The following is a 23,963-nucleotide window of genomic DNA, read 5'->3' as shown; positions in this document are numbered from 1 at the left end:
GGAAGGAAATAATAAAGATACTTTTAGAAATTAATGAACTAGAAAACAAAGAAACAATAGAGCAGAAAGATACATATTTACAGAGACTACTTATATTAAAAAATCTCCCATCAAATTGGTTAAGTATGAAGAGAAAAGGCATACACATATACACAGAAAAGTAATTTATAGGGAATGTAATATCTGATACATTAGATACTTATATTACAAATTTTGATAAGATAAAATAACTTTCTAGAAATATATATATAACCAAAACTAACTCAAAAAAAATTAGAAGCCTGATATACCTAAAACCATTAAAGAAGTTGAATCAGACATTCAAAATTTAACCACCAGAAAGATCACCAAGCCTAGATAGCTACAAAATCTTCAAAACAGAGATCATTCCAATCATATAAAAATTATCCTGAAAGTGAAAGTCACTCAGTGTGTCCAACTCTTTGGGACCCTATGGACTATATACAGTCCATGGAATTCTCCAGGCCAGAATAATGGAGTGGGTAGCCTTTCCCTTCTCCAGGGGATCTTCCCAACCCAGGGATTGAACACAGGTCTCCCACATTGCATGCAGATTCTTTACCAGCTTTATTAATATTTTTTTCTTGCATCTATGTTCATGAAGGAAATTGTTTAATAATTTTTCTTTCTCAAAAGCCTTGCCTGGCTTTTGGAGCAAGGTTATATTAATCTTCTGAAGTAAGTTGAGACACTTTTTCTGTTTTCTGACCACCACAAAACTTTTTCTGTTTTCTGACCACCACAAAACTTTTTCTATTTCTGACCACCACAAAACTTTTTCTGTTTTCTGACCATCACAAAACTTTTTCTGTTTTCCTAGTGGTCAGAAAACAGACCTAAAAAACCTAAAACCAGAATTTACTAAATAATATAAAACTTAACCAAGAATTCCCTGGTGGCCTGGTGGTTAAGACTTCTTGCTTCCACTGAAAGGGGCATGGGTTTGACAATTAAAGCATTTTACAAAAACTGTTCATGATAAACAATGAAATAGAAAATATTTCACAACAATTATTTATGATTTTAAAAATTAGGACTGTATATAAAATGCTTCCTTCTCTCGTTAAATTTAGTGTATATTTTTGAAATGACCGTATTTTTTTCCCTTCTACACCTCTCCTGTTCCTGTTAATACCCCATGTTACCCATCATCTTTTCTGAGCATACTTGCATTTCTGACGTGTGTCCTTTCTTCACTGCTAGAAGTCAACACTAAGTTTTGTTGTTTTTCAATTCATGATGAGTTTTAGGAAACAATTTCCACCTGCTTTTGGCAATACATTTCTGGTGTGTTGTCATCTTTTGGAAAATTGTGTTCCTCTTTTTTACCTTTTTTTTTTTTCCATAGTTAATTGAACAGAAGCTTTGGTCATTTCTTTTTGTTACTCATCCACATGAGCTAGAGGGCTTCCCTAGTGGTCTAGTGGTTAAGAATCTGCCTGCCAATGCAGGGGACACGGTTCCTGTTCCAGAAAGGTTCCACATGTGGAAGCAACTAAGCCCAGGTACCACAACTACTGAGACCGCCCTCTACAGTCTGTGCTGTGCTCTGCAACAAGAGAAGCCCTCACGCTGCAATAAGGACCCAATGGAGCCAAAAACAAATGTCTTTTAAAAAACAGAGAGAGAAACTTTTAAGCTTAAAAAAAATGAGCTAGATTCTTCTAAACTATTATCAGGAGGACCTTTGGGGCAGGGGGCAGGATGGCTTTCCAGATTTACAAGTTCAAGTACTCCTTCTCTTTGCCATGTGCTGTGCTTAGTTGCTCAGTTGTGTCCAACTCTTTGCGACCCCATGGACTGTAGCCCACCAGGCTCCCCTGTCCATGGGGATTCTCCAGGCAAGAATACTGAAGTGGGTTCCATGCCTTCCTCCAGGGGATCTTCCCAACCCAGGGATTAAACCCAGGTCTCCAGCATTGCAGGCAGATTCTTTACGTCTGAGCCACCAGGGAAGCCCCTCTTTTGCCATAACAATGGATTATTTCCTTAAAATTTGATACCTCTGTATAGCCTTGGACTGCAAGGAGATCCAATCAATGCATCCTAAAGGAGATCAATCCTGGGTGTTCATTGGAAGGACTGATGTTGAAGCTGAGACTCTAATACTTTGGCCACCTCATGTGAAGAGTTGACTCATTGGAAAAGACCCTAATGCTGGGTAGGGTTGGGGGCAGGAGGAGAAGGGGACGACAGAGGATGAGATGGTTGGATGGCATCACTGACTCGATGGACATGGGTTTGGGTAGGCTCCGGGAGTTAGTGATGGACAGGGAGGCCTGGCGTGCTGCAATTCATGGGGTCGCAAAGAGTCGGACACGACTGAGCGACTGAACGGAACTGATAGCCACTACCTCCACGACCTCTGAGAACCTCTCGCAGTTAAGCCAGCATTTACTGCCCACCCCCAACCTTAGGCTTCTTTATTTCACAAAAGAGCTCACAGGCTGCCATCTCCCAAGTTCACCTAAGGTGATGAACTTAATATTAAAAGGAGAATTTTGCTGGCACTTTCTGAAATCTGCTGCCTCTGGGTCCCTTTGGGTGCTTTAAAACATTCTCTCAGATTTCCCTGGTGGTCTAATGGTGTTGAAGACTCTTGAGAGTCCCTTGGACTGCAAGGAGATCCAACCAGTCAATCCTAAAGGAAATCAGTCCTGAATATTCATTGGAAGGACTGATCCTGAAGCTGAAACTCCAATATTTTGGCCACCTGATGTGAAGAACCAACTCATCAGAAAAGACCCTGATGCTGGGAAAGATTGAAGGCAGGAGGAGAAGGGGATGACAGAGGATGAGGTGGTTGGATGGCATCACCGACTCAATGGACATGAGTTTGAGCAAGCTCCAGGAGTTGGTGATAGACAGGGAAGCCTGGCGTGCTGCAATCCATGGGGTCACAAAGAGGTGGACATGACTGAGTGACTGAACTGAACCAGTGGCTAAGATTTCATGCTTCCAGTGCAGGGGGCCCAAGTTCGGTCCCTGGTCAGGGAACTAGGTCCCATATGCCACAACGAAAATTGAAGATCCTGCCTGCCTCAACCAAGACCTACAAAGACAAATAAAAAAATATATTTTTTTTAAAAAGCATTCTGTCTCCACCTTTACTGGTATTTGAATCTGCTCAGTCAGTACTGCTCTCGGCTTTTCTCTCCAGGGGTTAGGCCTTTCCTCCCAGGAAGGAATATTTGCTTTTTTTTTTTTTTTAAGCAGTCACTGGGACCCTCTCTATTTGCCTGGTTTTCTGGAAGGATGCCTGGGACTGCCTGCTCAGTGGGGAATTTGGTCACACAGATGCATAAATTGGAGTGTGTAGGCACTCTGTATCTCCTAGTTTCACTGAAAATGTGTGTGTGTTTCCAATCTCTTTACAGGTGTCAAGAAGAAAAATTTAGAAATAAACTGCTGCCACGTTCCCCTCAAAGCTCCACAAGGAGGCTTTTTAGAAAAGAGAAGGCTTTGGCAGTAGCAACCTTGGTGAGTTGGTTATGGTTCTATGGAGCTGTCCCTTGTCAGTTCAGAATCCTCACTTGTTCTCTGGCCTCAGGGAGAGCCTTTTGTTAACCAATTCCTCTGTCTGGTGCAAACACCAGGATGCCCTTTTGTTCATTTACAATAAGAAATAAGGCTGCAGAGACCAGAGACCCGTTACTTCCCAGTCCCCCCAACTCTCTCTCTCTCTCTCTCTCTCTCTCACACACACACACACACACACACACCATTCAGGGTCCCGGCCGGAAATCACATCCTCAAATTTGATTAATTTGAGGAGATAGTTTATTTACAAGGGTGTAGTGGAGAAGGCAATGGCACCCCACCCCAGTACTCTTGCCTGGAGAATCCCATGGACGGAGGAGCCTGGCATGCTGCAGCCCATGGGGTTGCGAAGAGTCGGACACGACTGAGAGACTTCACTTTCACTTTTCACTTTCGTGCATTGGAGAAGGAAATGGCAACCCACTCCAGTATTCTTGCCTGGAGAATTCCAGGGATGGGGGAGCCTGGTGGGCTGCCGTCTATGGGGTCACACAGAGTTGGACACGACTGAAGTGACTTGGCAGCAGCAGCAGCAGCAGTGGGGTTTGAGGAGACAGAGTATTTACAAAGGTGTAGTGGGATTTAGGGGCTTCCCTTGTGGCTCAGATGGTAAAGAATCCGCCTGCGATGAGGGGGACCTAGGTTTGATCCCTGGGTTGGGAAGATCCCCTGGAGGAGGGCATGGTAACCCACTCCAGTATTCTTGCCTGGAGAATCCCCATGGACAGGGGAGCCTGGTGGGCTACAGTCCATGGGGTCACAAAGAGTCATCTGCAATTGAGTGACCACATAGCACAGCACAGAGGGGTTTAGGGAATCACAAGGGATATTGCGACCCGGGCCCAAAGGGATGAGTAGAGAAGAGATTACAGCAGAGGTTCTAGCTCATTTTGTGCCACAAATCTCTTTGGCATTCTGGTACATAAAATTTAAAAATACATAACAAAGTAAAACCATTACACTAAGTTTCAGTTATCAAAATATCAATAAATGTTGGGATAGAATAAACCATGTACTTACTACCACATGATAAGACAAGAGATTTAAAATGCAGGCAAGTTGAAGTTAGATTTTAATAAAGGTATATCAGTGTAAAAGACATTGTTGCTGGCTTGAGTAAGAACTTTAGGGATTTCTCTGATGGTCCAGTGGCTGAGACTCTGCTCCCAATGCAGGGGGCGCGGGTTTGATCCCTGGTCAGGGAACTAGATCCCACATGCTACAACTAAAAGACTGGGGCAGCCAAATAAATACAATTAATTAATTTAAAAAATAACTTTAAACTGTGAAGTGGTCTTTGACAAGGTGACACACATATTGCTGGATGTGAGAAGAGGATGTATGCTATGCTATGCTATGCTAAGTCGCTTCAGTCGTGTCCGACTCTGTGCGACCCCACAGACGGCAGCTCACCAGGCTCCGCCGTCCCTAGGATTCTCCAGGCAAGAATACTGGAGTAGGTTGCCATTTCTTTCTCCAGTGCATGAAAGGGAAAAGTGAAAGTGAAGTCGCTCAGTCGTGTCCGACTCTTAGCGACCCCATGGACTGTAGCCTACCAGGCTCCTCCGTCCATGGGATTTTCCAGGCAAGAGTACTGGAGAAGAGGATGTACTTTTTATCTTTTCCAAATTCACAGACCTCCTGAGACTTATTCCCTGGACTTCTGAAACCTGGTAAAGGACAGTCATGCAGAGCAGGTTGCCTAGAGGGGAGCATTGCCCATAGATGGAGGTGTCAGCCAGCCCGAGGTGACCTTGTAGGAAAGGAGCCAGAGGAATGAATACCCTTAACTTAATGTTCTCCCGCCCTGCTGTTTTCCTGCCAGCCTCCCCATCAGCCAAAACAGCTAGAAGTCAGAGGTGCCCTTGACATGGTCTGTACAGGTTAGTCTCTTGGGACAGAGAACAGAGTAGGAGAGGGAAAATGGAGGGGGCAAGCCGAAGACATCCATGCTACCCCCCCATACACATATACAGACAAGCTTTCTGGCCAGTGTATTTCCTTTGCTGAGGTACACAGGGGGCCTAATTCTAATAGGAGCTCCCGTGCAGATTGTGGAACCATATCAAGGCCCCCCTACCCCTTAGCAACAGGGCACCAGGCTCATAAAGGACGCTAACCTCACAGGGTTCCAGAGAGCCATTTCCTGAGCCAGCCCAGTATTCTCTCCCTGACTGCTTGGCTGGAGACTAACAACTCTGGCCTTGGAGACACTTCCTTTTTTCTGCCTCCAAGACCCACAGCCCCACTGCCCAATGTCGCATACTTCAGCCACATTTACACCTTTGGTGAATACAGCAAGTCCTGCAGGCTGGGGAGTCACTCAATCGCTTCAGGGCCCGTGGCTCTCAACCTTGAGTGTGTGTCAGAATCATCTGAGGCATTTGTTGAAAAGCTATTGCTGGATGCCACCCCTCGAGTTTCTGATTCGGTAGGTCTGGGATGGATCCATTTCTGACATATGCTGGTGGAAGGATCACTCATTGAGAGCCACTGCTTTAAGGAGACTGCTTGTCTCTGCTGAGATCTAGAGTTTGCAGCCTCACTGTCAGAAAGTTACCTACTTCCCTTATTTCCAGATACATGGTGAATTCCTGGCTCCCTGGCAGCTCTCTGCCCAGAGGCTCCGCCTCCCCTTCAGCTCTGACTGCAGACTCTCTGTGGTCTGTGGAGGGTGGGGTGGGGTGGGGTGGGGTGGGTGGAGGCCCCTGGGTTTGGGTGGGAGGTGTCTTCTTGCATCGCTGCTCTTCGCAGGCTTTCCCACGTCTGTGTTTATGCTGAGTTTCACTCATTTGCACATCTTATTACTCTTTGCTCTTCACTTTTGTCCCATGGTCAGAGCAGCTATCACTTTCTCTTTCCCAGGAAGTTTTCCTGAGCATCTCAGCTCTACCTCACCTTGGTAGTCTGCCAAGTCACCTTCAGGGAAAGACTGCTTGGGGAGGCAATCTCAGTCCAAATAAAAGTCCGATTCTTCCCAACAGCCTACAAAGCCGTAGGCAATCTGGCCTCATCTCCTGCCTCTGTTTCCCCTCACACACCCGGCTCCAGCTACACTGGCCTCCTGCTGCTTCGCGAATATTCAGATATCCAGACAGGCCCTCACTTTAGGACCTTTGCATTTTTTGTTCCCTGTGCTTGAAGTGCTCCTCTCCCGCATATCCACGAGGCTTGTTCCTTCACCTGCTTGAAATCTTTGCCCAAATATCACTTTCTTAGGGAAGCCTCCCTGAGCACCTTACTTATTTATTTTTAAAGTAATATTTATTTATTTCGCCACGCTGGATGTTAGTTGCGGCATCCAGGATCTTCGATCTTCATTGTGCCATGAGAACTCTTAGTTGTGGCGTGTGGGATCTAGTTCCCTGACCAGGGATCAAACCTGGCTCCTAGCATTGGGAGCACAGAGCCTTAGCCACTGGACCACCAGGGAAGTCCCCCTGAGCATCCTATTTAAATCTGCAGTCCACGCAGCCCTTCCTATCCACCTCCCCCCACCCCCACTTTGCTCTTCTCCATAGGCACTTACCATCTTTGATATACTTGTTTTTCTTATCTGTCTTCCCTAATTAGGTTGTCCATGAGGACCAGAGTTTACATTTATTTGGCTCATTGGGCCAAGCAAGGCGCCTGGCATATAGTAAGTACTCAATAAACATTTGTTGAATGAGCGTATGAATTTAAAAAATGGATTCCCCCCACTAGGCACTGAGACCTTTGGGAGGGCAGGTTTGCAGTCTTCCCTGCACAGGAAGAGACAGCAATAAAGGGAACTCTGAGAGGCCTGAGTCCCCTCCAGCATCTCCCCCACCCGTATGGGTCACAGCAAGGGCAGTGAGAAGTGAAAACTCCCTTCTGCAGAAAGGGAAATAGGTTGGGGTGGGGGTGGGAGGCAGAGAAAAGGAAAGGTGCGCCCATCAGTGCTAAGATTGTGGCTGGAGCTCGGTGCAGGGAGTTTAGACAGAAGTGTCTCAGTGAGGGGGATGCACAGTCCTCGTCTCCCCTAGAGCCACTAGCCCAAAGGAGTGTGTCTAGGAGAGCATTTATCAGGGGCGACTGCCCACTCTGTTGAGTAAAGAGTGGGGAGCTACTCCCACTGTGTTGAACCCACAGTGACCAACATCCCTCACACCCCTAATGTCAGCCTCACCCTTGGCTCTTGTATCCACCAACACTGTCTCAGCACCATTGGTCTCCAAAGAATCCACTGTCTTGTTTTGGCTGTGCCATGCAGCTTGTGGGGTTTTAGCTCCCCGACCAGGGACTGAACCTGGGCCCGTGGCAGGGAGAGCACTGGAGTCCTAACCACTGAATTATCAGGGAATTCTCCCACTGAAGAATCTACTTAAATTGTCAAATTTCAGAGATCTGCAGACTTCACTGAAAATTTCGAAGGAAATAAGATGGATTACATTACATATCCTAAAGCAAACAAACTAAGACTCCCTTGTCAGACACTTCCGTATTTCCAAGTGCCTGTCTGGGGCCGGAAGTGAAGTGTCTCTCCCTTTCCAGGCCCTGCACCCATCTTGCCATCCTCCTGGATCTGCCAGCAACTTCAGGTTCTTCTCCAGTACAGAGTACAGAAAAATTAGTCCACCTTTCCTCAGCTTCCTATCCAAATCTGCGTGTCCAGACTTGTGAAACCTGGGCCTCAGTCACCTGAAACTCCAGACTGTTCAGAGATCCTCTCTTCCTGAGAATCAATGCCCCTGAGGTCTTACAGGCCTTACCCCATGGTTTATCAGAACATTTCTTACATGTACACCCTGGGCTCTCCTTCAGAGGAATTAAGAATGTTATTTTTTCATCTCCTTTCTAGACCCCACTCCCCCTTTTCTTGAGTGCTACTGTCAGCAGAAGCTGATGAGGAAGTGAGGCCTGGGACGTAGAGGAGGAGGGAAGGAGGGGAAAGGGGAAGTTTGGGAGGCAGGCCTCCAGGAAGCTGATGGGAGAGGAGAGCTGGCAAAGAGGCACCCAGTCTGGGTTGTTTCCTCCAGCATCTCAGCCAGCACCTGCTGAGCTATGAGTCAAACCACGGATTTACAGGGTAGGGAAGGTGGAATAGGCAGGATTCTAAAATGGGAAAAAGGAGCTGGACAGTACTGGGCTGGGGTTCTGGGAAGCTGGCCTATGAAAGCAGAACTGTAATGGCTTCAGGCTGAGCTTGGGGGTGAGGAGAGGAAGGTGGGGGTTGAGGCTACATTAACCTTTGCGCTCCTTCAGGAGGAAAAGCCTTTGGTCTGCTGAAGGCCCAGCAAGAAGAGAGACTCAATGAAATCAACCAGGTAAAAGGAAGGGCTTCGGCCAGGGCAGTGGGTGGGGCGGATGGGGGGAGTGTTGTTGGACCCGGGTGGGGCCCTACCCAGGTTCTTGCTTTCCCCCTACAGCAATTCCTGGATGATCCCAAATACAGCAGTGATGAGGACCTGCCCTCCAAACTGGAAGCCTTCAAGAGTGAGGGGGCAACTGTAGGGGTGGAGAGGGGGTGAGGAGGGTAGGATTTCCCCAGGAAGAGAGAGGTCAGAAGAAAAAAGGCTATTTTTTAAAAATAATTTTATCTACTTATTATTTATTTTTATTTATTTTGGCTGAGCTGGGTCTTCATTGCTCAGTAGGCTTTTCTCCAGTTTTGGGAGCAGGGGCTACTCTCTAGTTGTGCTGCATGGACTTCTCATTTTGAGGGCAAGAGGGCTTCAGTAGTTGCGGTTCCCTGGGCTCTACAGAACAGTCTCAGTAGTTGTGGCACTTGGGCTTAGTTGCTTTGTGGCATACATGGGATCTTCCTGGGCCAGGGATCGAACCCGTGTCTCCTGCATTGGCAGGCCAGTTCTTTACCACTAAGCCACCAGGAAAGCACACAAAGTCTACTTTTGAGGTGGAAAAAAGGAAGGTTGCCTCTTTGCCGCCCTAGGAACAGTCCCTTTCCCTGGCCTGCCCCTCTCTCAGTACCCTCTCTAGTTCCTTACACCTTAACAGGGCCCCTCAGCTCCCCAACCCCTACTTCCTCTACCTGCCCCACCTCCTCCTCCTCTTCTGCCATCTGCAACCCCTTTCTCAATCCCTGCCCTGCCTCTGCCTGTGACCCTCCAGCCAGTGCTGACCCTCTCTGCTTTCTCCCCTCATCCAGAGAAATACATGGAGTTTGACCTGAATGAAGACGGAGGTATCGGTGAGAAAAGGGTGATTCGGGGGGAGTGTGCAGATCTAGGAAGAGGGAGTCCTACAGTGCTCCATTTCCAGTGGTTTGGGAGAGACGACAGTGACCAAAGTAGGGTGTGTGTGTGTGTGTGTGTGTGTGTGTGTGTGTGTGTGTGTGTGTCTGTGTGTGTGTCTGTGTGTGTGTCTGTGTGTCTGTGTGTGTCTGTGTCTGTGTGTGTGTGTGTGTGTGTGTTGCTAAGTCGTGTCCGACTCTTCGCGATACCATGGACTGTAGCCTGCCAGGCTCCGCTGTCAATGGAATTCTCCAGGCAAGAATACCAGAGTGGGTTGCCATTTCCTTCTCCACCAGAGTAGGATGGGGAATGGTAATGAGGAGATGGAGGTAACAGAGAGAGAGAGAGGCTTCCCTCTTCTGACCCCCATCTTCTGCACCTGCAGATATCATGTCCCTGAAGCGAATGATGGAGAAACTTGGGGTCCCCAAGACCCATCTGGAGCTAAAGAAATTAATCATGGAGGTATCCAGTGGCTCTGCGGAGACTTTCAGCTACTCTGACTTTCTCAAGATGATGTTGGGCAAGAGATCTGCCATTCTAAAAATGTGAGAGCCTCTCCTATACTTAACTGTTTTCTCTTCCCCTTGTCTCCATCCCCAGGCTCACCTTCTACACATAACCCAGCATGCATTTCTCTTCTGTCCTTTGAGAGACCCTTCCCAGGTCCTATTCTCATCCATGATTCTGGTCCCCACAGCCCCCAGGACTCTCACTCCTGCCCTTTCTCCTTCTCTTCCCACCCTCACAACCCTCATCCTTTTCTGGACTTCCACAGCACACTAAAATTTATTCTCTTGAGAAGATTGTCCTCTGATCCCTGTGTCTCTTCCTATCTCAACCAGGATCCTGATGTACGAAGAGAAAGCCAGAGAACAGGAGAAGCCAACAGGTCTCCCAGCCAAGAAGGCTATCTCTGAGTTGCCCTGATTTGTGGTGAGGGAGATGTGGTGGGATTGAAGGGGCTTCTAATGATTCCAACATAGAAAACAAAGACAAAATTGTGAACCAGAACTAAACTAACTTAAATAAATTATCCTCTTTCAGATGAATTCAGCTTGGTCACTGTTTGATTTTTTTCTCCTGGGTTTGGCAAGGGGGGAAGCATCTTTAAGAGAAGGGTAGCAAGGATTTGCCCATATAAGCCGTCTATCAACAATTCTGTAGTATGTTTACCACACGGCAGATGATTTTGTCCACCAGGGGGATGTATAAGACAGCCTGACCTCAAGGAATTTAAGTGGGATGAAAAGACATGTATAGACAAAAAAAATAGATCACTCAAGATTATGATGAAGAGCAAAGATTACCTTGAACCAATATCCTCTATTACTATAAGCTTTGTAACCTCAGAAAATCCTTCAGCCTCTCTGAGTCTTTCATTTGAAAATGAGAATAAGAGGATCTACCCTGCAGTGCCTGACATATCATAGGCCCTCAATAATGTTTAAAACTTGAATGGATGGATGGATAGATGAAAGAACTGGTGTTATCCAATTAAGGATTCACAACACTATAATGGCTGATAATTTAAGCGAAAATGAGTCTTGAGGTCCTTTCAGAGGCAAGCTACAAAAACTGAGCCTAATAAAAGGAAAAGGGGCTTGTGCTAGGAGGGTATTGAGGGCAGATTCCAGAAATACAGGATCCCTGGATGGCAGATAGGATTAAATAGCCAACTTCAGGGAAGGCAGAAGCCTGAGAGTTCCCAGGCCTTCGGTGAGGTTATTCCTAAACTTTTCCCCCAAAGGGTCCAGTCGGGTTAACTCCAGCAACTCCCAGTTGCTGGCCACTGTTTCAGATTTCCCTACTCCCTGGAAAGCAAAAATCAAATTGGCCCAGCTTGTTTCATGTCCCGAGGAGAGACCAGGCCCATAAGGTCACATGTATTGGCCCTTTCCAGTGGTAAAGCCAGGTTGGCATCTTAAGAGTGCTACAGTAACTGTATAGGACTTCAGACGAGGAAGGGATCAACGTGGGTTCAATAAAATATCTGAATATAACAAAATTAATAGCTAACCTTAATTGAGCACCTACTATATACTGGGTAGATGCCTTCTGTCTATTAATTCTTCCCAACAACTCTGGTGACACAAAGGACATAAAGGATCTGGGGCTTAAATTTGTTCATTCAGGATAAACTGGGTTATATTCATACAATGGACTATTATTATATAACAGTAAGAGTGAACAAACTACTACATGCAACAATGTAGATTAATTTCATTAATACAATGTTGATAAGAAGCAGATATAAAAAGAACCCTTACTGTACAATTTCATTTGAATAAAGTACAAAACAAGTAAAACTAATATATATTATTAGAAATCAGGATAGTCGTTAGCCTTGGGGGAGGACAGTGACTAAAAGAGCCCTTGGCAGCTTCTGTGCTAGTTAAGGTTCTGTATTTGGTTACATGCTCTGCTCAGTTCATGAAAAGTTATTAAAATTTCATATATGAGAATGGCATGGCAACCCACTGCAGTATTCTTGCCTGGAAAATCCCATGGACAGAGAAGCCTGGTGGGCTACGGCCCATGGGGTCACAAAGAGTTGGACATGACTGAATAGACTTGGCATGAGTGTATATATATAATGCACACACACACATATATATACACACATACTTTGATAAGATTTTAAAAATCATTTATTGGGCATTAACTATGTTCTATCCCCTATTCCAGGTGCCTGGGATATAAAAGTAACAAAACAAAGATCCCTGCCTTTGTGAAGTTTATGTTCTACTGCAGTAACTGATACGGGAGGAGGACAGAAAACAAAGAGTAAATATAATTTTAAATTTCTATGCTCTATTTAAAAATGACAGTATTATGGAAAAAAAAAAAAGAGCAGGTTAAAGGGAGTCAGGGGTGCCAAGATGGTCAGGGAAGATTAAAATTCTGAAAGTGTAATCAGGAGAGGATTCAGTGAGGAGGTGACCAACACTGAACAAAAACTTCAAGAAAATACAGCAGTGAGCCACACAGGTTTCTGGGGGAAGAGCCATTTGTGCAGAGGGAAAGGAGCAGAGAGGGCCCTAGAGTGAGAAAGGCCTGTGCAGACAGAGAGTCATAAGATAAAAAACCCAATAGGGGACCAGGAGATCGAATCAGTCAATCCTGAAGGAAATCAGTCCTGAACATTCATTGGAAGGACTGATGCTGAAGCTGAAACTCCAATACTTTGGCCACCTGATGGGAAGAACTGACTCACTAGAAAAGACCCTGATGCTGGGAAAGATTGAAGGGAGGAGAAGGGGACGACAGAGGATGAGATGGCTGGATGGCATCACCAACTCAATGGACATGAGTTTGAGCAAACTTTGGGAGTTGGTGATGAACTGGGAAGCCTGGCATGCTGCAGCCCATGGGGTTGCAAAGAGTCAGACATGACTGAGCAACTGAACTGAACTGAACTGAATAGGGGGCCAAGTCATCTTGGGTCTTGTAGGCTGCAGTAAGGACTTTAGCTTCTATTCTGAGACAAATGGAGTGGCACTGCAGGACTCTGAGCAAAGGAATACTCTGCAACCTCCTTTGAGAAAAGGCCCACTCTGATTTCAGTGTAGAAAACAGACTGTAGGAGCAGAGGTAAGCTCAAGATGACCAGTTAGGAGGCTGTTCCTGTGAACCCAGAGAGATAAGGATGGCTCAGATCAAGGCAGAAGCAGTGGAAGTGAAGAGGTGGGATTCTGGATGTTTTCTCAAGCTAGGATTTCCTGTCTGATTGAAAGTGTAGAGTGTGACAACTAAAGGAACTGATGAGGTTTCCAGGGTTTTCGACTTAACTGGAATTTTCATTTTTATAAAACATTTATTTATTTGTATTTATTTATTGGTATTTATTTATTGGGCTGTGCTGGGTCTTAATTGCAGCACACAGGATCTTCGATCTTCGTTGTGACATGCAGGATGTTTAGTTGTGGAATGTGGGATAGAGCGCCCCAATCAGGGATCAAACTCAGACCCCATGCACTAAGAGTGTGAAGTGTTAGCCACTGGATCACCAGGGAAGTCCCTGGAATTTTTAAACTGTCATCAGCTGAGATGGTGAAGGCTGTGGATAGAGAAGTTATTGAAAGACAAGAGATCAAAATGTTTGCTTTTGGACCTACTGAATTTGAAACCATCTGTTAGACATCTAAGAGGTGATAGCAAGTACACTCCGGAGAAGGCAATGGCACCCCACTCCAGTACTCTTGCCTGGAAAATCCCATGGATGGAGGAGCCTGGTAGGCTACAGTCCATGGGGTCGCTAAGAGTCGGACACGACTGAGCGACTTCACTTTCACTTTTCCCTTTCATGCACTGGAGAAGGAAATGGCAACCCACTCCAGTATTCTTGCCTGGAGAATCCCAGGGACGGCGGAGCCTGGTGGGCTGCCGTCTATGGGGTCGCACAGAGTCGGACACGACTGAAGTGACTTAGCAGCAGCAGCAGCAGCAGCAAGTACACAGCTGTGTATACAAGTCTGGTGTTGGAAGTGAGGTCCCTGATGAAGATACACATCTGGGAAGTTATTAGCATATAAACATTATTTCAAGCCATAAGGCTGATACCCTTAACATTCGCAGTTTGAGTAGAAGGTGGGGATGAAGACTTGACTGGAGTGGCTTTAACAAAGAAAGAGAGGAGAGAAATTGGAGATAGTGAGTACGGAGAGCGCTTCCAAGAAATTTTGCTGTGCTAAGTGTCCAGGGGAAGGGGACAAGAGAATCATTTGAAAGTTTGAGAACTGAAGTCATATCAACCATCTTTTTTTTTTTCATCTCAACCATCTTAATGAGCCTCAGGATAAAATTCTTACCAGATTCTTACTAAATTTTCCGCTCTCATTTTCCATAATGGACAGGCAGGCGTAGATTACAAATCCATGCCTCTGCTTATCAGTTCACAGGGCCCGAGACATGTACTCGCTCCTCAAACCTGGCTAAATCTTAATGAGTTCTTCATATCACTTAATAACTTTCCCTAATCACTTTCAGACTTTCCCAGAAACATTTCTGAACCTACCCAGGCACAGTCTGATTCTTATTCCTCTACTTCTATAATATGAATCAGTGAACTAAAATGGACAGGAATGGGTGAATTTAATTCAGATGACCATTATATCTACTGCTGTGGGCAAGAATCTCTTAGAAGAAATGGAGCAGCCTTCATAGTCAACAAAAGAGTCCAAAATGCAGTACCTGAGCAATCTCAAAAATGACAGAATGATCTTGGTTCGTTTCCAAGGCAGACCATTCAACATCACAGTAATCCAAGCCTATGCCCCAACCACTAATGCTGAGGAAGTTGAAGCTGAACAGTTCAATGAAGACCTACAAAACCTTCTAGAACTAAGACCAAAAAAAGATGTCCTTTTCATCATAGGGGCCTGGAATGCAAAAGTAGGAAGTCAAGAGATACTCAGAATAACAGGCAAGTTTGGGCTTGGAGTACAAAATGAAGCAAGGAAAAGGAGTTCTCTCAAGAGAACACACTGGTCATAGCAAACACCCTTTGCTAACAACCCAAGAGATGATTCTACACATAGATATTACCAGATGGTCAATACCGAAATCAGACTGATTATATTCTCTGCAGCCTAAGACGCAGAAGCTCTATACAGTCAGCAAAAACAAGATACAGAGCTGACTATAGCTCAGATCATGAGCTCCTTATTGCAAAATTCAAGCTTAAATTGAAGAAAGCAGAGAAAAATACTAGACCACTCAGTATGACCTAAATCAAATCCCTTATGATTATACAGTAGAGGTGATGAATAGATTCAAGGGATTAAATCTGGTAGACAGAGTGCCTGAAGAACTATGGACGGAAGTTCATAACACTGTACAGGAGGCGGTGACCAAAACCATTCTAAAGAAAAAGAAATGCAAGAAGGCATGATGATTGTCTGAGGAGGCCTTACAAATAGCTGAGAAAAGAAGAGAAGCAAAAGGCAAAGCAGAAAGGGAAAGATATACCCAACTGAATTCAGAGTTCCTGAGAATAGCAAGGAGAGATAAGAAAGCCTTCTTAAGTGAACAATGCAAAGAAATAAGAGGAAAACAGTAGAATGGGCAAGACTAGGGCTCTCTTCAAGAAAACTGGAGATACCCAAGTTACATTTCATGCAAAGATGGGCACACTAAAGGACAGAAACAGCAAGGACCTAACAGAAGCTGAAGCTATTAAGAAGAGGTGGTAAGAACACACAGAAGAACTATACAAAAAAGGTCTTAATGACCCAGATAACCATAACGGTGTGGTCACTCACCTAGAACCAGACATCCTGGAGTGTGAAGTCAAGTGGGCCTCAGGAAGCATTACTATGAACAAAGCTAGTGGATATGATGGAATTCCAGCTGAGTTATTTCAAATCCTAAAAGACAACGTTGTTAAAATGCCACACTCAATATGCAAGCAAATTTGGAAAACTCAGCAATGGCCACAAGACTGGAAAAGGTCAGTTTTCATTCCAATCCCAAAGAAAGTCAGTGCTAGAATGTTCCAACTACTATACAATTGTACTCTTTTTACATGCTAGCAAGGTAATGCTCAAAGATCCTTCAAGCTAGGCTTCAACAGTATGTGAACTTAGAACTTCCAGATGTACAAGCTAGATTCAGAAAAGGCAGAGCAACCAGAGATCAAACGGCCAACATCCACTGAATCATAGAAAAAGCGAGAGAGCTCCAGAAAAACATCTACTTCTGCTTCACTGACTACACAAAAGCCTTTTACTATGTGGATCACACCAAACTATGGAAAATTCTTCAAGAGATGGGAATAGCAGACCACCTTACCTGCCTCCTGAAAAGCCTGTATACAGGTCAAGAAGTAAGTTAGAACCGGACATGGAACAATGGACTGGTTCAAAACTGGGAAAGGAGTACGTCAAGGCTGTATATTGTCACCCTGCTTATTTAACTTACATGCTGAGTACCTCATGCTAAATACTGGGCTGGACAAAGCACAAGCTGGAATCAAGAATGCTGGGAAAAATATCAACAATCTCAGATATGCAGACGATACCACTTTAATGGCAGAAACAGAAGAGGAACTACAGAGCTTCTTGATGAATGTGAAAGAGGAGAGTGAAAATAGTGGCTTAAAATTCAACATTAAAATAACTAAGATCATGGCATCTGGTCCCGTCACTTCATGGCAAACAGATAGGGAAACAGTGGCAGATTTTATTTTCTCGGGCTCCAAAATCACTGTGGATGATGACTACAGTCATGAAATTAAAAGACGCTTGCTCTTTGGAAGAAAAGCTATGATAAACCTAGACAGTGTATTAAAAAGCAGAGACATCACTTTCCCGACAAAGTGTATAGTCAAAGCTATGGTTTTTCCAGTAGTCATGTACAGATGTGAAAGGGGAACGATAAAGAAGACTGAGCACTGAAGAATTGATGCTTTTGAATTGTGGTGCTAGAGAAAACTCTTGAGAGTCCCTTAGACAGGAAGGAGATCAAACCAGTCAATCCTAAAGGAAATCAACCCTGAGTATTTATTGGCAGGACTGATGCTAAAGCTGAAGCTCCAATACTTTGACCACCTGATGCAAAAAGCTGACTCAATGGAAAAGACCCTGATGTTGGGAAAGACTGAGGGCAGGAGGAAAAGGGGAAGATAAAGGATGAGCTGGTAAGATGGCATCAGTGACTCAATAGACATGAGTTTGAGTAAACTCCGGGAGATAGTGAAAGACAGGGGAGCCTGGCATGCTGCGGTCCATAGCATTGAAAGAGCTGTACACGATTGAGCAGTTGACTGAACAACAACAACAACTTCTAAAATTTTCTGTGCATATCTCTGGTGCCTTCAGAACATAGTTGTTGACAATGGGTCACTGAAGAAATCAGAGGAAATTAAAAAACAGCTGGAGGCAAATGAAAATGAAAATACAATGATCTAAAATCCATGGGATGCAGCAAAAATATTACTAAGAAGGAAGTTTATAGTGATACAAACCTACTTCACAAAATAGGAAAAACCTCAAGTAAACAATCTAACTTTACACCTAAAGGAACTAGATAAAGAAGAACAAACAAAACCTAAAATTAGTAGAAGAGAAGAAATAATAAAGATAAGAACAGAAATAAATGAAATAAAGAAAAAAATAGAAAACACTAATGAAACTAAGAGCTATTCTTTGAAAAGATAAACAAAATCGATAAACCTTTAGCCACACTCATCAAGAAAAAGAGTCCAAATCAATAAAATCAGAAATGAAAAAGAAGTCAAACTGACACTACAGAAATAGAAAGGATCATAAGTAAAAGTGAAAGTTGCTCAGTTGTGTCCGACTCTTTGTGACCCCAAGGACTATACAGTCCATGGAATTCTCCAGGCCAGAATACTGGAGTGGGTAGCCGTTTCCTTCTTCACTGGATCTTCCCAACCCAGGGATCGAACCCAGGTCTCCCACATTGCTGGAGGGTTCTTTACCAGCTGCACCACCAGGGAAGCCCAAGAATACTGGAGTGGGTAGCCTATCCCTTCAGCAGATCTTCCTGACCCAGGAATCAAACCGGGGTCTCATGCGTTGCAGGTGGATTTCTTTACCAGCTGAGCTACTAAGGATCATAAGAGATTGTTACAAACAATTATATGCCGATAAAATGGACAACCTAGAAGAAATGGACAAATTCCTAGAAATGTACAATCTCCTAAGAGTGAATCAGGAAGAAACAGAAAATATGAACAGACCAATTACTGAAATTGACTCAGTAATTAAAAAAAAAAAACAAAAAACCTTCCAACAAGTAAAAGTTCAGAACCAGAATGTTTCTACTATAGATGAATTCTACCAAACATTTAAAGAAGAGTTAACATCCATCTTTCTCAAACTATTTCAAAAAACTGAAGAGGAAGAAACACCTCTGAACTCATTCTATGAGGTCAGTATCACCTTGATATCAAAACCAGATAAAGATACCACGAAAATATAAAAATTACAGGCCAATATCACTGATGAGCAGAGATACAAAAATCCTCAAAAAAAATTAGCAAATGGAATTCAACAATACATTACACATGTACACCATGATCAAGTGGGATTTATCCCAAGGATGCATGGATGGTTCAAAGTCCACAAATCAATCAATGCGATATACATACCACATTAACAAACTCAGGAGGAAAAATCATATAGTCATCTCAATAGATGCAGGAAAAAGCTTGTGACAAATTTAACATTCATTTATGATTAAAACTCTCTATACACCTCAACATAACAAAGGCCATATATGACAAGCCCACAGCTAACATCATACTCAATGGTGAGAAGCTGAAACATTTCCTTTAAGATCTTACCACTTTTATTCAACATGGCATTGGAAGTCCTAGCTATAGGAAGTCAGACAAGAAAAAGAAATAAGAAATTCAAATTAGAAAGGAAGAAGTAAAACTGTCAGTTTGAAGATGATATATTACACATAGAAAATTCTAAATGAATTTGGTAAGTTTAAAAATTTGCAACTTTACCAATGAATCTGGTAAAATTGCAGGATATAAAATTAATACACAGATATCTGTTGCATTTCTACATACTACCAATGAACTATCGGAAAGAGAAAGTAAGAAAACAGTCCCATTTATAATTGCATCAAAAAGAGTAAAATACCTGGGAATAAATAAAACTAAGGAGGCAAAATACCTGTACTCAGAAATCTGTAAGACACTGATGAGAGAAACTGAAGACAACACAAACAAATGAAAAGGCACTGTGCTCAGGGATTGGACGAATTAAAATTGTGAAAGTGACTATGCTACTCAAGGCAATCTGCAGATTCAGTGCAATCCCTGTCAAAATAACAATGGCATTTTTCAAAGAACTAGAACAGATAATTCTAAAATTTGTATAGAAACACACACAAAAAAACACGAAAAGTCACAACACTGAGAAAGAACAAGATTAAAAAATGGGCAGAGGACCTGACTAGACATGGAAAACAATATAGAGATTCTTCAAAAATAAAACTACAATAATTCCAGTCCTGTGTGTTCATCTGAAGGAAATGAAGACATTAATTCAAAAGATATATTTACCCCATGTTCACTGAAGCATTATTTATAATAGCCAAGATATGGAAGCAACCTAAGTGCCCACCGATCGGTGAATGGATAAAGAAGATGTAGTATACACACACACACACACACACACACACACACACACACACTTATAATGGAATATTACTCAGCCAGGAAAAAGAATGCAACCTTGCCATTTGTGTCAACATGGTGGACCTAGAGACTATCATGCTAAGTAAAATAAGCCAGACACAGAAGACAAATATTGTATGATTTCACTTATGTATAATCTATAAAATCAATGTAACAAAGCAGAAATAGAGTCACAGATACAGAGAACAAACAGGCAGCTGGGGGAAGAGTAAGGAGAGAAATAGGTATAGATTAAGCAACAGAAACTTCCAGTTACAAAATAACTGAGTCCTAGATATGAAATGTACAGTGTAGGGAATATAGTCAATAATTATACATGGTGACAGATGATAACTAGACTTATGATGATGATCATTTTGAAATATCATTTTGAAATACTGATATTTAAATCACAGTGTTGTATACCAAGAACTAACATAGTGTTGTAGGCTAACTATACTTCAAAAACAAACTCATAGAGAAAGAGATCAAATTTGTGGTGGAGGGAGAGGGAAATGAATGAAGGCAGTCAAGAAATATCAACTTCCAGTTATAAGTAAATATTAGACATGTAATGTTGGAGAAGGCAATGGCACCCCACTCCAGTACTTTTGCCTGGAAAATCCCATGGACGGAGGAGCCTGGTAGGCTGCAGTCCACGGGGTCGCTGAGTCGGACACGACTGAGCGACTTCACTTTCACTTTTCACTTTCGCGCATTGGAGAAGGAAATGGCAATCCACTCCAGTGTTCTTGCCTGGAGAATTCCAGGGACGGGGCAGCCTAGTGGGCTGTCGTCTATGGGGTCACACAGAGTCGGACACTACTGAAGCGACTTAGCAGCAGCAGCAGACACGTAATATACACCATGATAAATATAATTGAAACTGATGAAAGTTGTTAAGAGTAAATTCTCAAGCGTTCTCATCACGAGGGGAAAAAAATACATTTTTTTTCTATTTCTTTAAGTTTGTAACTGTATGAGATGATGGATGTTCACTCAATATGGTAATCATTTTATGATGTTTGTAAGTCAAACCATTATTATGCTATACACCTTAAATTTATGTAGTACTGTGTGTCAATTGTGTCTCAATAAAACTGGAAGAAAAAATAATGTATTACCATTGGCGCATCAATTGTAACAAACGTGTCACGCTAACACACAATGTTAACAATAGGGAAAACTGAGGCAGGGGAAGGAATATACTAGCATTCTCTGTACTTTCTGCTCAATTATTCTATAAACTTAAAACCGCTTTAATAAAAATCTATTTTACATGTGTGTGTGTTAATTGCTCAGTCGTGTCCGACTCTTTGTAACCTCATGGACTGCAGCCTGCCAGACTCCTCTGTCCAAGTAATTCTCCAGGCAAGAATACTGAAGAAATGGAGTGGTTTGCCATTTCCTTCTCCAGGGGATCTTCCCCACCCAGGGATCCTACCTGGGTTTCCTGTGTTGCACGCAGATTCTTTACCAGGGAAACCCCTATTTTTTAATATATACCTAATGGGTAAAATACGTGAACCGTGAACTTCCAGATGTTCAAGCTGGTTTTAGAAAAGGCAGAGGAACCAGAGATCAAATTGCCAATATCCGCTGGATCATCGAAAAAGCAAGAGAGTTCCAGAAAAACATCTATTTCTGCTTTATTGACTATGCCAAAGCCTTTGACTGTGTGGATCACAATAAACTGTGGAAAATTCTGAAAGAGATGGGAATACCAGACCATCTGACCTGTCTCTTGAGAAACCTGTATGCAGGTCAGGAAGCAACAGTTAGAACTGGACATGGAACAACAGACTGGTTCCAAATAGGAAAAGGAGTACGTCAAGGCTGTATATTGTCACCCTGCTTATTTAACTTCTATGCAGAGTACATCATGAGAAACGCTGGGCTGGAAGAAACACAAGCTGGAATCAAGATTGCCGGGAGAAATATCAATAACCTCAGATATGCGGATGACACCACCCTTATGGCAGAGAGTGAAGAAGAACTAAAGAGCCTCTTGATGAAGGTGAAAGAGGAGAGTGAAAAAGTTGGCTTCAAGCTCAGCGTTCAGAAAACTAAGATCATGGCATCTGGTCTCATCACTCCATGGGAAATAGATGGGGAAACAGTGGAAACAGTGTCAGACTTTACTTTTTTGGGCTCCACAATCACTGCTGATGGTGACTGCAGCCATGAAATTAAAAGACGCTTACTCCTTGGAAGGAAGGTTATGGCCAACCTAGATAGCATGTTTAAAAGCAGAGACATTACTTTGCCAACAAAAGTCTGTCTAGTCAAGGCTATGGTTTTTCCAGTGGTCATGTATGGATGTGAGAGTTGGACGGTGAAGAAAGCTGAGCGCTGCAGAATTGATGCTTTTGAACTGTGGTGTTGGAGAAGACTCTTGAGAGTCCCTTGGACTGCAAGGAGATCCAATCAATCCATCCTAAAAGAGATCAATCCTGGGTGTTCATTGGAAGGTCTGATGTTGAAGCTGAAGCTCCAATACTTTGGGCACCTCATGCGAAGGGTTGACTCATTGGAAAAGACCCTAATGCTGGGTAGGATTGGGGGCGGGAGGAGAAGGGGACGACAGAGGATGAGATGGTTGGATGGCATCACCAACTCGATGAACATGGGTTTGGGTAGACTCCGGGAGTTGGTGATGGACAGAGAGGCCTGGCGTGCTGCAATTCATGGGGTCGCAGAGAGTCGGACACGACTGAGCGACTGAACTGAACTGAATGGGTAAAAAATAGCTGTTGAATGATTTGCTGAACAAGTAGGGGGTCTGATTAGAGCAGAATAACTTCACGGGTTTGCAGAGTCGGAGAGGACTCAAAACGCGCGCACGCTCACACGCGCTGTCTCTTTCACACACACACACACACACACACACACGAGTAACAGAGCTTCACGCGCTCTCTCTTTCACACACACACACACACACACACACACACGAGTAACAGAGGTTCCCAGGTGGCTCTCTGCCAGTGTGGGAGACTCAAGAGACATGGGTTCGATACCTGGCTTGGGAAGATCCCCTGGAGTAGAAAATGGCAACGCAGTTCAAAATCGCCTGGAAAATTCCACCGGACAGAGGAGCCTGGAAGGCAACAGTCCATGCAGTTCCAGTCCATGCGGTCCCAAAGAGACACGACTGAGGACTGAGGACTGAGGACTGAACACACACACACACACACACACACACACACACACACACACACACACACACACACACACACACACACACACACACACACACACACACACACACACACACACGTAATAGGAGACAAAGGAGGGGAACGGTACTGCATTTCGCAGAATTAAACCTGTTATGAAGGAAACGGAAACTGCCAATAATATCAGATATACAAATATATTCATGAAAATTACATATTATAAAATTAAATGCCCGTTTTAGTCATTAGTTGCCAATATTTTGAGGAATAGGTTATTTGTACCCTTTGTCCGAACGATTTGCATATATTATGCAAATAAGTAGAACTACTCACAGAATGCCTTGCTCCGTGATGCACTCCCCTGGACTCTTGGATTGGCCTGTCAATCCACCTTATTTGCATGACGTGATTTAATAACTGAAGGCTCCGCCTCCTCATGCTTTCACCTCTCGCGAAAATAAGCGTGAGTTGGAGCTCTTCCCCGGTTACGTAAACTCCGCCCTTCGGCAGCTAATCCCTTCCGCCCAGTCTTCTAGCTCTATCTCCTTCGCGGATAGTATCGTTTCCTTCCACTCTTGGCGTCTCTACGTCTCTCCGTTCCCATCTTTCCACGAACGCACGACGCACGCTCCGCCTCTTTCTCCCCCTAGTCGTCGTGCAAATTCTGCGCCCCAACACCCTGGCCGACCGGCGCCGCATTCCCGCCCCCTCTACACGTCTCAACGGCCGACGCCGGGAGCCTGCCTCTTCAGCCAACCGGCGTCCTAGCGCCTATAAGTCCCTCCTCCTTATGCAAATAACTTATGTCAGCTTCGCACGCCGTACTTTTTTTTTAAAAAAAGGACACCCCTG

General features: G+C 43.9%; 2 protein-coding genes across 10 annotated transcripts in view; one reads left to right on the top strand and one right to left on the bottom strand.

Moving 5' to 3' along the window:
• Positions 1 to 23,823, bottom strand: part of NCR3 (natural cytotoxicity triggering receptor 3) — a 34,164-nt gene extending 10,341 nt beyond the window's left edge. For 3 of the 6 annotated variants that reach the window (XM_081522776.1, XM_081522777.1, XM_081522779.1), the window contains exons 1-2: positions 23,445 to 23,823; positions 22,953 to 23,032 (exon numbers count right to left, since the gene is read on the bottom strand). The gene's annotated coding sequence lies outside the window, so the exon portion shown is untranslated. The remainder of the gene's footprint in view (positions 1 to 22,952; positions 23,033 to 23,444) is intronic. The other 3 variants (XM_081522780.1, XM_081522778.1, XM_081522781.1) reach the window with 1 other exon arrangement.
• AIF1 (allograft inflammatory factor 1) lies at positions 3,405 to 10,832 on the top strand. Of its 4 annotated transcripts, none has more exons than XM_081522790.1 (7): positions 3,405 to 3,501; positions 7,135 to 7,201; positions 8,788 to 8,849; positions 8,952 to 9,018; positions 9,692 to 9,733; positions 10,162 to 10,324; positions 10,622 to 10,832. In XM_081522790.1, the coding sequence occupies exons 5-7, from the start codon at positions 9,700 to 9,702 to the stop codon at positions 10,704 to 10,706; spliced, it is 282 nt and encodes a 93-aa protein (XP_081378916.1). In that variant the 5' UTR covers positions 3,405 to 3,501; positions 7,135 to 7,201; positions 8,788 to 8,849; positions 8,952 to 9,018; positions 9,692 to 9,699; the 3' UTR covers positions 10,707 to 10,832. The 4 variants fall into 4 exon arrangements, with proteins under 4 accessions (XP_081378916.1, XP_081378915.1, XP_081378914.1 ...); XM_081522789.1 differs by lacking the exon at positions 3,405 to 3,501 and adding an exon at positions 5,461 to 5,992; XM_081522788.1 differs by lacking the exons at positions 3,405 to 3,501; positions 7,135 to 7,201 and adding an exon at positions 8,509 to 8,611 and having other exon boundaries at positions 9,692 to 9,727.
• Positions 23,824 to 23,963: the final 140 nt, after the last annotated feature.

This window comes from Giraffa tippelskirchi, chromosome 8 (assembly GCF_054371585.1).
Source record: "Giraffa tippelskirchi isolate mGirTip1 chromosome 8, T2T-mGirTip1v1.2.pri, whole genome shotgun sequence".
NCBI classification, from domain to species: Eukaryota; Metazoa; Chordata; class Mammalia; order Artiodactyla; family Giraffidae; genus Giraffa; species Giraffa tippelskirchi.
The sequence above is the reverse complement of the archived record's forward strand: the minus strand, read 5'-3'. Positions and strand labels throughout refer to the sequence as shown.